The sequence below is a fragment of the Podarcis melisellensis genome (genome assembly GCF_964234715.1).
Source record: "Podarcis melisellensis genome assembly, chromosome: 2".
NCBI classification, from domain to species: Eukaryota; Metazoa; Chordata; class Lepidosauria; order Squamata; family Lacertidae; genus Podarcis; species Podarcis melisellensis.
This window is the reverse complement of record NC_138529.1, coordinates 13,707,513-13,723,592: the sequence shown is the minus strand read 5'-3', so window position 1 is coordinate 13,723,592 and position 16,080 is coordinate 13,707,513. Positions and strand designations below refer to the sequence as shown.

General features: G+C 46.6%; 1 protein-coding gene across 3 annotated transcripts in view; it reads left to right on the top strand.

Annotated features, from left to right (window-relative positions):
* The window catches only part of PAN2 (poly(A) specific ribonuclease subunit PAN2), a 37,498-nt gene that overhangs the window by 11,780 nt on the left and 9,638 nt on the right, over window positions 1-16,080 (top strand). For all 3 annotated transcript variants that reach the window (XM_081898518.1, XM_081898519.1, XM_081898520.1), the window contains exons 9-20: window positions 632-751; window positions 1,862-1,981; window positions 2,070-2,198; window positions 5,126-5,325; window positions 8,454-8,596; window positions 9,470-9,573; window positions 10,179-10,277; window positions 11,785-11,861; window positions 12,660-12,801; window positions 13,806-13,943; window positions 14,282-14,341; window positions 15,010-15,100. In XM_081898518.1, coding sequence (XP_081754644.1) covers window positions 632-751; window positions 1,862-1,981; window positions 2,070-2,198; window positions 5,126-5,325; window positions 8,454-8,596; window positions 9,470-9,573; window positions 10,179-10,277; window positions 11,785-11,861; window positions 12,660-12,801; window positions 13,806-13,943; window positions 14,282-14,341; window positions 15,010-15,100 — 1,423 coding nt within the window. The remainder of the gene's footprint in view (window positions 1-631; window positions 752-1,861; window positions 1,982-2,069; window positions 2,199-5,125; window positions 5,326-8,453; window positions 8,597-9,469; window positions 9,574-10,178; window positions 10,278-11,784; window positions 11,862-12,659; window positions 12,802-13,805; window positions 13,944-14,281; window positions 14,342-15,009; window positions 15,101-16,080) is intronic.

The following is a 16,080-nucleotide window of genomic DNA, read 5'->3' as shown; positions in this document are numbered from 1 at the left end:
TGTCCTTTTATTTAAAATGCATCTCTGGGTTATTTGTAGGGCCTGCCTGGTGTTTTTACATGAGCAGAATGTGTGCTTTTATTTAAAATACATTTCTGGGTTATTTGTAGGGCCTGCCTGGTGTTTTTACATGAGCAGAATGTGTCCTTTTATTTAAAATGCATCTCTGGGTTATTTGTAGGGCCTGCCTGGTGTTTTTACATGAGCAGAATGTGTGCTTTTATTTAAAATACATTTCTGGGTTAATTGTGGGGCGTAGGAATTTGTTCATTTCTTTTTTCCAAAATATAGTCTGCCCCCCCCCCTTGCAAGGTCTGAGGGACAGTGGACCTCTGCTGGAAAAGTTTGCTGACCCCTGATCAGTTGAACCCCCTGCAATGCAGGGTTATGCAGCTGCCCCATACAGGGATCGAACCTGCAACCTTGGCATTATCGGTACCATGCTCTAAGCAACTGAGCTATCCAGGCTCCTTTGTGTTTTAGGTTCAAACAGGGTACATGTGGTATTTTTCACATGCTCCTACTTCTCTTCTGATATCTGAGGGTAGCTCATTCTGATATTAGAAAGCCCAAAATTGCAAAGGTTACAGTGCAGAAGCTCTGTGGATTGGCATCCCACTGTCTTTTTCAGATTCCCTATCGACTGAAAGAGCTGGACAACGAGTTTGATAATTTCAACCAGGTCCCTGAATCCCCCATTGGACGGGAAGAGGAACCGCATATCTACATGGTGGCAAAGAAATACAGGAAGGTCTGTGTTTAAACACTTGCCAGGGTGTTGGATGTTTTGCAGAGGAAGGTATGAACGAATGTATATTTGATATATAATGGAAGGAATTCAGCATTGTACTACGTCGATCTTTTCGTCAGGGCAAGCATTTCAGCTTACAGACAGAACAATTCCCCCTCTTATTCCCCTGCATTCTGTTCCAGGGGTTCTCCCGACCCCATTGAGCTAATTTTGTGGGGCACATGAGGTGAGTGGGGGAAAAACCCTGTTGTACAAGTAGAAGTCTTTCTGGTGGTCTTCTGCTGACGGGACTCCTTAGTTGAAGCCTGCCCCATATCTACAGAGGGAGATGCAAAGTGTTTTCAGGAAGAAAAGTGACTAGGAAGAAGAACAAGAGTTTGGATTTGGTATCCCGCTTTATCACTACCCTAAGGAGTCTCAAAGCGGCTAACATTCTCCTTTCCCTTCCTCCCCCACAACAAACACTCTGTGAGGTGAGTGAGGCTGAGAGACTTCAGAGAAGTGTGACTGGCCCAAGGTCACCCAGCAGCTGCGTGTGGAGGAGCGGAGACGTGAACCCGGTTCCCCAGATTATGAGACTACCGCTCTTAACCACTACACCACACTGGCTTTCTAGGGGCACCAGAAGGCAGCACGAAGGGCCATGCACTTTGAAGCCAGCCCTTTAAATTCCCATTCTGTCCCAACATAAATTAGACTATGGTAGAACAGTCCTCTCTCTTGCATAATGAAAGCTTGCCAGACCAGGGTTGGTAGAAGTCTTGCGCACAGCCCGTTCCTTGTGAGGCAGATTGCCTCATGTTGCCATCTGTGAAGCAAGAAAAGCGAATGGGGATTTTCGCGTTACCTCCATTCGTGGGTTTGAGTCACATGAGAACAGCCTTGAAATCTGCATTGCGATCTCGGCTTCTGGGCAGATTAAGATCTCGAGAGAATCGGATGAGCTCGTGCAGGTAGCTTGCGGAGGTGCAGGTGTGCCAGAAACAAAGGGCCTTTGGACAGTTTCACTTGGGCTGTGGTTCTCTTCCTCAGGTTGGCGTGTCGAATAAGTGTGTGCTCCCGTGTAAACAATATCCTTGCTGTACAATTATATTTTCTTTCCTGATGTAGGTCACAATTAAATACTCCAAGTTGGGCTTGGAGGACTTTGACTTCAAACATTACAACAAGACTCTCTTTGCCGGGCTAGAGCCCCATATTCCAAATTCCTACTGCAACTGCATGATCCAGGTGGGTGCAAAGTTGCTTTCTCTGTGATGCATTGCCTCCGCCTTCCTGTGATAACCTCGGTCTCATCTACCCATCTTCCTTTCTTCAGGTCCTGTATTTCCTAGAGCCGGTGCGCTGCCTGGTCCAGAACCACTTGTGCCAGAAAGAGTTCTGCCTGAGCTGTGAGCTGGGCTTCCTCTTCCACATGCTGGATCTGTCCAGAGGAGACCCTTGTCAGGTAAAGATGGGCAAATGGAAGGCACCGTGCAGAATCCCTCCATCTTTCACAGGATGCTTTTTGGAGTAGAGATGTCTATTCGGAGTCACAGGCAGGAAAGCCTATGAGACTGAAACAGGCCTCGATTAGCATTACAGTGGTACCTCGGGTTAAGTACTTAATTCGTTCTGGAGGTCCATTCTTAACCTGAAACTGTTCTTAACCTGAAGCACCACTTTAGCTAATGGGGCCTCCCGGAGCCCGATTTCTGTTCTCATACTGAAGCAAAGTTCTTAACCTGAAGCACTATTTCTGGGTTAGCGGAGACTGTAACCTGAAGCGTCTGTAACCTGAGGTACCACTGTATTTTTTTCTTGGCAAACATGTGGGCAGACAGGTGGGTGGAAGAAGGGGCTGCCTGTCCTGGGATGAGCCATTGATGATGATGATATTATTATTAATAATAATAATTTATTTATACCCTGCCCATCTGGCTGGGTTTCCCCAGCCACTCTGGCCACCTCCCAACAGAATATTAAAAAAACGATAAAACATCAAACATAAAAAAACTTCCCTAAACAGGGCTGTCTTCTAAAAGTCAGATAGTTATTTATTTCCTTCACATCTGATGGGAGGGCATTCCACGGGGCGGGTGCCACTACCAAGAAGGCCCTCTGCCTAGTTCTCTAACCTCACTTCTCGTAGTGAGGGAACTGCCAGAAGGCCCTCGGAGCTGGACCTCAGTGTCCGGGCTGAACGATGGGGGTGGAGACATTCCTTCAGGTATGCTGGGCCGAGGCTCAGCCAAGACACGTGCGTAGCTGTGGAGCACTGTTGGGGGCAGAAATGTGACTCACACTCTTCCATCTGCTGTGCTAAAGTGCAGGCCACTTGCATGTGGGGGCAGCCCAGGGCAGCCCTGCCATTCAAAGTAGCAGCTCCCTTCGTGCTGGTTCCTAACTATTGTGCTGCAGAGCTGTGTGGCAGAAATGGGGCTGTGGTCTCCTTGAGGTTGTAGCACAATTGGGGTGTTAATTATCCCACCCAGGTTCTCTCAAAGAATTGAATGGGGCTGGTCTAGGGAGTGTGCTTTACACACCCTGCCATGTTCCCATCTGACCTTGGCTGGTTGCCCCAGACTTTAGAAGGAATTTGAGAAGCACTGCCGGCTCCTTCTCCCCAGCCTTACTCTATGAGCTGATCAGAAAATGTGCCTCTGTATAGTCATTTTCTGCTCCGTGCTCTAGGCCCCAATCATAAGTACAATACCCTTTCTCTTGAGTAGGCCTCTCACAACTTAGGAATGGACTGCTTACAAATGTAGACTTTGGATAAATATGACGTTGTATTGGACATGTTTATATAAAGTGTAGTAGGCTATTAATATTTGCATACGTATTAGGATAATATCAAATTTATATAAGAGTGTATGGTTTTAGGGTATTTTCTCATATATTGAATGTATTCGTATATTCACATTTTTGTGTTTTTCATTTTTTTTATTTGCATCACTTTATTTTTTATTATTGAAACCTTTTCAGTTAGAGATTACAGTTGTACCTTGGTTGCCAAACGCCTTGGAACTTGTACGTTTCAGCTTCCAAACGATCGAAAACCGGAAACGAGTGTTTGAGCCAATCAGAAGCTGCTCTTTAGGTTTCCAAACATTTTGGAAGTCGAATGGACTTCCAGAACGGATTCTGTTCGACTTCCAAGGTACCAAAAAATAGAAACAAAAGGAAAAAATGAGTAGGTCTTTGTCCCCAAACAGACTACAATGACTTATCCTGGGCTGAGGGAGTGTGTTAGGCCTTTGAGCTCATCATGTCATGCTACTCCTGCCCTGTGGCAGCTGTCAGAACAGCACAGCTGCCTGCCACTATTATCCGTGAGCTACTATTCCTCTTGACACTCACCCAACTCAGTCCCCCACCTCCTTTGCCTAGCTTGCATTTTGTTCTTACGTTCATGAGCGAGTGCACATGCACACATTCGTTCCAAGCCTATTGTGCCTGTGAGAAGGCATAGAAGAACACTTTGGAGCTCAGTTCTTCAGGGTTTTGGTTGGGCTTGAGCGCACCCAGTTGGGGGACAGAAGGCGGGCAGGTGTGGAGGATTCCCTGGTCCTGAATGGGGTAACTGTGCCCCTGAAGGATCAGGTGAGCAGCCTGGGAGTCATTTTGGACTCACAGCTGTCCATTGAGGCACAGGTCAAATCCGTGTCCAGGGCAGCTGTTTACCAGCTCCATTTGGTACGCAGGCTGAGACACTACCTGCCCGCAGACTGCCTCGCCAGAGTGGTGCATGCTCTGGTTATCTCCCGCTTCGACTACTGCAATGCGCTCTATGTGGGGCTACCTTTGAAGGTGACCTGGAAACTACAACTAATCCAGAACGCAGCAGCCAGACTGGTGACTGGGAGCGGCCGCTGAGACCATATAACACCAGTCTTGAAAGACCTACATTGGCTCCCGGTACGTTTCCAAGTACAATTCAAAGTGTTGGTGCTGACCTTTAAAGCCCTAAATGGCCTCGGTCCAGTATATCTGAAGGAGCGTCTCCACCCCCATCGTTCTACCTGGACACTGAGGTCCAGCATCGAGGGCCTTCTGTTGGTTCCCTTACTGCGAGAAGCCAAGTTACAGGGAACCAGGTAGAGGGCATTCTCGGTAGTGTCGCCCGCCCTGTGGAACGCCCTCCCACCAGCTGTCAAAGAGAACAACAACTACCAGACTTTTAGAAGACATCTGAAGGCAGCCCTGTTTAGGGAAGCTTTTAATGTTTGATGTATTACAGTATTTTAATATTTTTTTGGAAGCCGCCCAGAGTGGCTGGGGAAGCCCAGCCAGATGGGCGGGGTATAAATAATAAATTATTATTATTATTATTATTATTATTATTATTATTATTATTATTATTGAAATACATGGCCATTTCCTTCATTTCAGGGCAGCAACTTCCTCCGCGCCTTCCGCACCATTCCGGAGGCAGCTGCTTTGGGGCTGATCTTGGCGGACTCTGACGAGGCTACAGGGAAAGTGAATCTAGGCCGTTTGGTTCAGAGCTGGAATCGCTTCATTCTGACCCAGCTCCATCAGGAAACCCAAGAGCAGGAAGGGCCTCAGGCTTACCGAGGCATTGGCAGCAGGTAACGGTCATGTCCCCCCCCCCTTTTTTTTTAATCTCTTGGAAACTTTGAGAACCTGCATGCCTGTTTCTTCTGCTTCCTCTCCTAGGTCTAACTTGGTTTAAAGTATATTTCCAAATTGTTTCAGTCTGTCCTGTTCTGACCTCAGATACAGACTATGCCCTAACGCAGGTGAGCACAGCCAAAGTCATGGCTGAGCACCCTGATGAGGTTTCCCCCATGTATCTGTCAGTATATGGAAACATCACCGCAGCAGACAGCCAGTTTGTTGACATCACATGATGCGCTTATCTGTGGGAAAGAAGAATTTCCCAGGACGTTCACTGGCTGGATAAGTCTTTGTGAAGAGTGTAACTTGAAACCTTTTGACTGCGCACGTTCAGGAAGTTTTTCAGACTTGCTGGAAGAACTGAACTGAAAGGACGTGTTTTTCTCTAGTGCTGTAATGTCAGAAATAAACATCATGTAAATAGATTTCTGACTTATTTTTCTTTCCCCTGAGGAAGCAGGAGGGAGGGGTTGTGCATTTTACCCACTCTTGGGAAAATGTCGCCTATCAAAATCTCCTTGGTCTGTCTGGATATCAGCCAGAGCAGGTTACCGGTAAGCAAGCTCCGAGGACAGTGAGAGGGGCCAGCCTCTATGGAGGGGGCTTGCAAACCAACAGTATCATCCTCTGCTTTTGATCCCCTTCTCCCCCAGCTGGCAGAAATCTCCTTTCCAGTAGACACAAAAGCTGTGTCTCCTTCTCATTCCTCCTGTCGGCTCTCTAGCCTTCGATTCTGTTTGAGAGGAAGAAGGGTGTTCCCCTACTTTCCTCCCCAAACCAGCCTTCCCATCAACCATGCATGAGAGAGAAGGCCATGACTACCTGTGACAGAAGTAAGGCACACATGCGCAGAGGGTGTACCTGTGTTATGCCGACATAAACTACTGTGTAGAGATCTTTCCTATTCTAATTAATTCAAGAGGGTTCTGGAAGCTTCTGTGCGCGAAAGAAACAAGCAGAAGGTTCATGTTTGGGTTACAGTGGTACCTGTAATTCGTTCCGGAGGTCCGTTCTTAACCCAAAACCGTTCTTAACCTGAGGTGCGCTTTTGCTAATGGGGCCTCCCGCTGCCGCTGTGCCACCGTGTGTCTTCTGCTCGCATCCCAGAGCAAAGTTCTCTACCAGGAGACCTACTTCTGGGTTAGCAGAGCTCATTACCCAAAACGTTCGTAAGGAAGACAGTACGTAACCTGAGGTTCCACTGTATTCCTTCATAGAAGCTAAGTACAGCTGGCTTAAACTGGTTCTCTTATCTCTTTCTGTCAAGGTCATGCTGACTATAAAAGTAGGGCTGGAAGGAGCCTGGGTTTCACTTTTTCTTTCTATCTCTTTTCCTTCTGTACATAGCATCCTTAGTTTTAAGGTTTAGACTTACTGTAAGTTATTGTCAGTTTTCCCCCTTTTCTTCCTAATGTAACACTAATGTCTCAACAAATGAAACTGATCTGTAGAAAATGTAACTTGAAAAAAGAGACATTGCACATACTTTTGTAAACCAAGCAATCTTTAATAAAAAATACATTAAAATAAAAAAGCAAAGTCTGCAGCAACTGGATTTCTTATGGACGGTGCCAATCCTGAATGTATTGGATTTGTGAGCATTATGCTCATTTGCGTCAGTAGCAGTAAAGCTCTGCTGGATGAAATACAATTGCCTCTGGTCTATTTTTGGGGAATCCTGCAATGTTTTAAGTTTTAACTCTACTAACAATACGTTGGGATTCTACTCTGAATCAATATTGAGTAGAATTCCATGACACTGTTGGAGTGCCATCCGCTTTCTAAAGTTCAGAATTTGAACTATGGGCAAACTACAGAGCACTGCACGATTGGCTCATGCGGACGATGACTGCACATCGCTTTCAGAGTTAGTGGCAATGTGAAAGCCAGTTGCAAGGGAGATTGCTATTACGCTCATGTCCTGTTTGCAAGCTTTCCCAGAGGCTTCTGGCTGGCCTCTGTTGGAAGCAGGATACTGGGTTAGCTAGGCCCTTGGTCTGATTCAGCAGCGTTGTTCTTCTCAGGTTACATGGGATTGCTACCAACTGTCACATTCCCTGTTTGGTTGTGTTTTCCACCTGAAAAGGGTTGTTGTTGTTTAGTCGTTTAGTCGTGTCTGACTCTTTGTGACCCCATGGACCAGAGCACGCCAGGCACTCCTGTCTTCCACTGCCTCCCGCAGTTTGGTCAGACTCATGCTGGTAGCTTCGAGAACACTGTCCTACCATCTCATCCTCTGTCGTCCCCTTCTCCTTCTGCCCTCCATCTTTCCCAACACCAGGGTCTTTTCCAGGGAGTCTTCTCTTCTCATGAAGTGGCCAAAGTATTGGAGCCTCAGCTTCAGGATCTGTCCTTCCAGAGAGCGCTCAGGGCTGAGTTCCTTAAGAATGGATAGGTTTGATCTGCTTGCAGTCCATGGGACTCTCAAGAGTCTCCTCCAGCACCATAATTGAAAAGCATCAATTCTTCGGCGATCAGCCTTCTTTATGGTCCAGTTCTCACTTCCGTACATTACTACTGGGAAAACCATAGCTTTAACTATATGGACCTTTGTTGGCAAGGTGATGTTTCTGCTTCTTAAGATGCTGTCTAGGTTTGTCATTGCTTTTCTCCCAAGAAGCAGGCGTCTTTTAATTTTGTGGCTGCTGTCACCATCTGCAGTGATCATGGAGCCCAAGAAAGTAAAATCTCTCACTGCCTCCATTTCTTCCCCTTCTATTTGCCAGGAGGTGATGGGCCCAGTGGCCATGGTCTTCGTATTTTTGATGTTGAACTTCAGACCGTATTTTGCGCTCTCCTCTTTCACCCTCATTAAAAGGTTCTTTGATTCCTCCTCACTTTCTGCCATCAAGGTTGTGTCATCTGCATATCTGAGGTTGTTGATATTTCTTCCAGCAATCTTAATTCCGGCTAGGGATTAAGATTGGTCTGAAAAGCTGAAAATGGTTAGGGCCCAACAATCCCAACTTAGCTATGTTTGTAAGCTGTTGTCTTGTGAAGTAACTGGTAGAGGTGCTTCAGCATCCCACTCCTAAATACTGAACCCGGCACTCTGCTGATCTTGCCTTGTCTTTTCTAGCAACTTCGGATCTTCAGGGGACTCGGTCATCGGGCAGCTTTTCAGCTGCGAAGTGGAGAACTGCAGCATGTGCCGCTGTGGCAAAGAGACTGTCCGAGTATCGTCCACACTCCTCTTTACGTTGTCCTACCCTGAGAGCAACGGTATGACTTTTAAGGGGTGAGAGTGCATGGGTGGGAAAAGCACAGAGTTGAATGGAATGGGGATTGTTTCATTCTTTAAAGCAGGGGCAGAAGGTGTGGGCTTGTTTCCTTTCAGTTGGGTCTTGTAAGCTTACGGGGCTGGAACAACTTGCCTGGAAAGGCACTGGCTAGGGTTCTCAAAATAGGATAGGAGCATCTGTAGAATGGTGCTGGGTTAGGGTTTTCTTCTGCGTTCTTCTGGTTAAGTTTTACCGTATTTTTCACTCTATAGGACGCACCGGACCATAGGAGGGGGGAGAACAGGAAAAAAAAATTCTCCCCCTCTCTGCTCAGTGCCCCTTCAGCGAAGCGGGAGGAGAAATGGAGCCCCTTCCATTTCTCCTCCCGCTTCACTGAAGGGGTGCTGTGCAGAGAGGGAAAACTTTGCAGCGCCTCTCCAGCGAAGCGAAGCCTGGAGAGCAAGAGGGATTGGTGTGCACCGACCCCTCTCGCTCTCCAGGCTTCAGGCAGCTATCCGCAAGCCTTCGGAGCGCAGCGGGAACTCCTGCTGCACTCCGAAGGCTTGCGGATAGCTGCCTGAAGCCCCCAGAGTGCAGCGGGAGTTCCCTGCGCTCCGGGGGCTTCAGGCAGTTTAAGCGAAAGCAACCCGGAGCCTCCGGAGTGCGGGGGAAGCTCTCCCTCTGTGCTTTGGAGGCTTCGCGTTGCTATCGCTGAAGCCAAGGAGCCTGCATTCGCTCTATATGATGCACACACATTTCCCCTTCATTTTTGCAGGGGGAAAAGTGTGTCCTATAGAGCGAAAAATATGGTACTTCTTGACTGGATCTTTTTGGAAATTAAAATCCCCTCCTTTTTTCCTTCCCTCCTTTTAAGATAAAATCAAGGATTATGAATTTGCTCAGATCTTAAAGCGGAGCATCTGCCTGGAACAGAACACCCAAGCCTGGTGCGAAAACTGTGAGAAATACCAACCCACGGTAAGTGGGGAGGGAACAGTTGCATAGAGCAACTGGACTACCTGGACCAGGGCTGCGGAATTGATACAGGGGAATCTAATGTGTTTTGCAAGGCTGCATCAGCCAGGTTGGGCCTGAGAACGCAAGTACTGCAGGGCACTTGATAAGAGAACTGACCACCCCAAAGTTTCTATCAGTTTCCAGGTCTCCAGCTAGTACGGTCTCAGATAAAGCATCCTTACGCTGGGAAGTTTAAATTCTTAAGCTGATACCGCAGATGGGGCAAGAAATTCTAGGGGGTAAATATGATTTCATCTCCGCTCACTTCAGCCATCGGCATCTTAGGAAACCTCTGGTGGTGCCATCTGTTAAAAAGCAAGAGATTATTAGATCAATTTGCATTCCTTGTGACAGTGTTTCTCAAACTTGGGTCTCCAGCTGTTGTTGGACTACAACTCCCATCATCCCAAGCTGGCAGGTCAGGGATGATGGGAGTTGTAGTCCCAGCAACAGCTGGAGGCCCAAATTTGGGAAGCACTGCTGTAAAATAAAGCCGCAACAGTAGTACCAAGCATGAATCTGTGTCACTTGCTCTTACATTGCACATCTTCTCTCTGCTCTTCAAGGTCCAGACCCGCAACATCCGCTGCCTGCCTGATGTTTTGGTCATTAACTGTGAAGTAAACAGCTCCAAGGAGGCAGAATTCTGGAAGATGCAGGCAGAGGTATAGGAGAGTGCCTTTTTCTTTTTCTTTTCGGTTTCCATTCAGTTGCCTTTCGAGGGCACCCTTAAACCAGATCACTCAATACTTTGATTGCTTCCCTGTCTACTGTGGGGGAGCAGGAGCAAGAGTGCACTGTACACACACACACACACACACAGACCCTGCCAACCAGCAATGCCAACTCCCAACCTCACTGGTTGTTCAAATAAGGTCTATATGCAGACAATTCAGCACATGCAAGCTCATGTCAAGGTTGTCTGTTTCCAAAATAATATTTGGGAAATGGACCTCACAATCTGAGACTATCCTCTTGGGCCCTTGTTCAGATGTGAAACCCCATGTGAATGGCCAGAGGTTTTGGAGGCAGGGCAGATGTGCGCGGTGAGTGGGTTGGCGCTGTGGTCTAAACCACTGAGCCTCTTGGGTTTGCTGATCAGAAGGTCAGCGGTTCCAATCCCCACGACGGGGTGAGCTCTCTTTGCTCTGTCCTAGCTCCTGCCAGCCTAGCAGTTTGAAAGCACACCAGTGCAAGTAGATAAATAGGTACTGCTCCAGGGGAAAGGTAAACAGCTTTTCCGTGCACTCTGGCTTCCATCACAGTGTTCCGTTGAACCAGTAGCAGTTTAGTTATGCTGGCCACTTAACCCAGAAAGCTGTCTGTGGACAAACAGTGGCTCCCTTGGCCTGAAAAGTGAGATGAGCGCCGCAACCCCAATGTTACCTTTGACTGGATTTAACCATCCAGGGGTCCTTTGCCTTTTACCTACCTTCTATTTGGCACAGTATAACATTTTACCTAGGGATGCGGGTGGCGCTGTGGTCTAAACCACTGAGCCTCTTGGGCTTGCTGATCAGAAGAGCTCCTGTTGTATGATCCCAGCTCCTGCCAACCTAGCAGTTCGAAAGCACGTCAAAGTGCAAGTAGATAAATAGGTACCGCTCCGAAGGGGAGGTAAATGGAGTTTCCGTGCACTGCTCTGGTTTCGCCAGAAGCGGCTTAGTCATGCTGGCCACGTGACCCGGAAAAACTGTCTGCGGACAAACGTTGGCTCCCTCGGCCAGTAAAGCGAGATGAGCCCCACAACCCCAGAGTCGTTCGCGACTGGACTTAACTGTCAGGGGTCCTTTACCTTTTTTTTAACATTCCACCTGGCCCCTCATCTTGACTCGCTCCTGGAACCGGCATGAGGAGGTAGTCAGGGTTTTGCGTTAAGTGAAATCACTCGGCATTTGACTGTACGTTTATTGAGATCTTTGAAATATAAGCAGTGGATTACTGAAAGAACTAACGACGAGGAAGCTGAGATAAAACATATGTGTTGTGAAACAGCTAATAAAAAGAAGTAAAAAACAAACATCAGGAAAGGAGGGGTGGGAAGTCAAGAAGAAAGTTTGTGTTGAAGAAGAAATTGGATACAGTGATAATTGTTTTGGAATATTTTTGGAGACATTTAAAATATATATAGAAAAGAGATCTTTCTACTTCTAGTTTACCTTTTATTTTCAGTATGCCTTTAAGAAGTTGATGATGAAGAAAGGTGGTCTGGAACTCCCCCAAAGTAGAGAAATACCTGTTGGGGAATGGTAAGCATTTATCATCTAGGTGTGCTTCCTAGAATAAAAACTCTACTTTTTTTGTCTAGAAAAGCCTTCTTTTTTTGTTCTCTCCAATTCAACCAAGGGACGCGGGTGGTGCTGTGGGTTAAACCACAGAGCCTAAGACTTGCCGATCAGAAGGTCAGCGGTTCAAATCCCTGTGACGGGGTGAGCTCCTGTTTCTCAGTCCCAGCTCCTGCCAACCTAGCAGTTCGAAAGCACATCAAGTGCAAGTAGATAAATAGGTACCACTCCGGCGGGAAGGTAAATGGTGTTTCCGTGCACTGCTCTGGTTCGCCAGAAGCGGCTTAGTCATGCTGGCCACATGACCCGGAAGCTGTATGCCGACTCCCTCGGCCAATAAAGCGAGATGAGCGCCGCAACCCCAGAGTCGGCCACGACTGGACCTAATGGTCAGGGGTCCCTTTACCTTTACCAATTCAGTACTACTTGTGTTCTTACCCTTCCTTTAGCGATTTTTTTTTAACGGTTGAAAGGCGATATCATGTCTACCTCCGTTTTGTTTATACTACGTTATGCAGGAGAAAGGCCACAGAGCAGAAAACTGCAGCAGTAAAATGACAATGACAGTACAGACTGGGAAACGTGGAACATCATATCTAGGGTATCTAGAATCCTGTATAAACAGCTTGTGCATTGCTTTGTAACGATTTGTTGGGTCTCTGGACCGTAATAAAGATTGATGATGATAAACAACTTGCAGAAAAGCTCAGACTGCATTGTATTGTATGAATCCTCCTGTTTGTGTGTTTTTTTGCCTTCCAGGAACGAATTGGGAATGGCAGAGGGAGGGCATTCTTATACCTCCATTGAAGAGCTGAAGAACGTCTGGATTCCTTATTCTATCAAGATGAAGCTCTCCAAGAACAAGGAACTGGAGGTTTACAACTGGGATGAAAGCACAGAAGTACGTCATCACTTCTGGCAAGAAAGTCGCCCCATAGTGCCTGGTTTCTAAATGCTTTCTCAGGAATTCTGTGCAGTGCTCACTTTGATACAATTAAGGGCAGCCTCTCCAGGTGTGCCGTGGCATTTGCTACCTCGGTACAGAATTATTTTAATTGTTGGATGGAAGAATGTAGAGCCAGTTTTGGCCCCTTCCTGTACAATTCTCATGCGATCTTTCAAGGCACTGACTAACAGATGATGTAGCAGCAGAGATTGTAAATGGAGGGCTGGGTAAATGAAAATATGAAGTAGAATACACGCCAGGAAGCTCCCAGGCACACTGTGCGCTCCTGCAACCTGTGAAGTGGCTCTTGCAGTTAAGAAGTTCTGCCTCTTGCGACTTCAAAAGTTTTGATTCAGCTCCTCAGTCATATGAGGGAAGAGTGAAGGAGTTAGGTTTAGCCCAGAGATGAGTGGGCATGGTAGCACTTCATATGTTGGGAATACTTTTGTAAAGCAGGTGAAATGATCCCTCTGGGTAAGATAGGAAGGGAAAGGCCCATACTGCAGGAAGAACGGGAAGCAGGATTATGGCAGATCCAATAGCATCCTCCAAAATATCCCCCCCCCGCCCCATCTCAAATAGGTGTCTGTCTATCAGTGTGAGCAGATTCAGCCAGGCTTGTTTGATAAAAATATTTAATATGGAAGTGATTATAATCCTTTTCTTTCCACCCCCCTTTTAAAAATAATTTTAATTTTTTAAATTTAATTTTTAAAATGCTGTGAGAGAATCTGCCTAAGGTAGTCCATGAACGCCCAAGGTGGACCATTAGCCTAGGGGACGTCGTCCTGGTTTGTGCAGCCATTGCAACAGGATTTCAGAAAGGCTGGATCCCTGGAGTCAGAATTTAAAGGCCTGGTGTACAGTGTGTCAGTGTTTGCCAGTTTTGTTTTGTCTTGCTGCTTAAAATAACTGAAAAGAAATCTAGCCAGTTGATGAACTCTCCTTCCTCTTTGCAGCTGACTGTGTTGGAAGACCAGGAGTCAACGTACGTCTATGACCTTATGGCAACCATTGTGCACATTCTGGACTCCCGGACTGGGGGCAGCCTGGTGGGGCACATAAAAGTGGGGGAGACCTACCACCAAAGGAAGGAGGTGAGCCAATCAGAAGAGAGTACATCTCACTGAATTATCAATGGTGTTACAGCCTTCCCATGGCTGGTCCCTCTGGATGTTTTGGACTACAACTCCCATAATTCCTGACTATCAGCCATGTTGGCCAGGGTTGATGACATTTATAGACTCGAACATCTGGAGGGCATCAGATTGGGGAAGGCTGCCTTAGGAGAACCCGCTTGTTTTTCTGTTGTCATATTTGTCACAGAACTGCCTTGGCTATAGGCAGTCGTACCTGTGTGACTCTGATTCATTCATTATCTGTAACTGAAAATGGTAATCCATTGACACATATCTTGCAACTTCCATTTGCACAGGGTGTCACACACCAACAGTGGTACCTTTTCAATGATTTTCTCATTGAGCCTGTGGATAAGGTAAGGAGATCAAGACGATTCATACCCTGTGCTCTCAATTTCTATACATAAGTAACAGGTACGTAAATAAGCTTTTTTTTTTATCAACTCCACTTTGCATGCTTTTTCTGACCCTCACATTTTGTAGAACTTTTTTGGTATCGAGCGGAGGCAACAGCCCTAGAGGTTTTGCAGGGAAGGGGGGAAATGTCTGTCGGGAAAAGGCAGGAATCTGTGGCCTTCCAGATGTTGAACTCCATCTCCCATCTGCCCCAGTCATCAACATTCATGGAGGATTGCAGATTCCCCAGCCCAATGCAGAGCATAAGAGATTTCCTAACAGAAGCCCAGAGCCTTTTTGGAGATGGTCCGTGTACTTTTCCAAACTCTTTCTCCAATGACACGGGCTAAAAGCTTCTTTTAAACACCTCTTAAATGTCTCCATTTACAAGACAACTAGCTCAGGCACCCATTCTAGCACAAAATTAGACAGTGTAAGAAACATTAAGAAATACATTAAAATAATGCCAATGCATCCTGTTTTTTGCCGTGGAGAAGTTGCATATTTTTCTGATGGATAAGAACAAACAATAGGGAAGAAGACAACCCCAGAACAACACACACAACTCAAATGCGCATGATGCTCCCATTGTTGTTTTTTTATTTATTATTTGCTTTTGAATTCGCAGTGTGAGGCCGTGCAATTCGACATGAGCTGGAAGGTGCCTGCCATCCTTTATTACGTGCGGAGGAACCTGCACTCCAAGTACAATTTAACCAGTGAGCGTGTGTGCATGTGTGCCTTTGACTACATGGAAAGAGCTGGATTCTGGAACAAAAAAAATAAATTGAGAATACTACTCGGGGGCTCAGCAGAACCAGGTTCAACCATGGCCTGCTGCAGATTCCCTGGGCAGCTAGGTTTCTTAAACCAATGCTCCACCTTCCAACCATGGTTGGTGGAGTATGGACAGACAGTGCTGGTATCGCATTGCTCAGCAACATAACCAGGTCAAAACAACACGGACAGGCCTTTCAAACATTGCTGGAGAGCTGATACCTAAATGAGCTCCTTAGATATAGCTCTGCCTGTTTTCCAGTAGCAAGCTTGGCATCACAGTGTGGCTCAGGAAATACCGTATTTTTTGCTCTATAAGACTCACTTTTTCCCTCCTAAAAAGTAAGGGGAAATGTGTGTGCGTCTTATGGAGCGAATGCAGGCTGTGCAGCTATCCCAAAAGCCAGAACATCAAGAGGGATTGCTGCTTTCGCTGCGCAGCGATCCCTCTTGCTGTTCTGGCTTCTGAGATTCAGAATATTTTTTTGTTTTCCTCCTCCAAAAACTAGGTGTGTCTTATAGAGCGAAAAATATGGTGCCTCTTTTTCCCCCCCTCCCCGTGCAGTCAGTGTCTTACATCACCACTTGGTTATTCATCTTTGATCCGTTATTCACATATTTGATGTATTCATATGATAATTTAGACCTGTTGATAAATAGTTTTGTGGCTGAAACAGCCCCTGGGTTGTCAGCCTCCCTCACAGCCCCTGCACCCCCATATCTTGACCTCCACATCTGTCCCCTCCCTGTTTTGCCTAATACTGATGCCAAGTAGGAAATTCCAGTGAGACATCCCTTTAACACTAAGCAAAATAGCTCTCCCCTCCTTCACAAGGGATGGGTTGTTGTGTGGTAGTCATATGCCACAGAGATTAAGGGGGCAAAGCTGAGTGGGTTCTGCAAGGAACTGTGTTGAAATCAA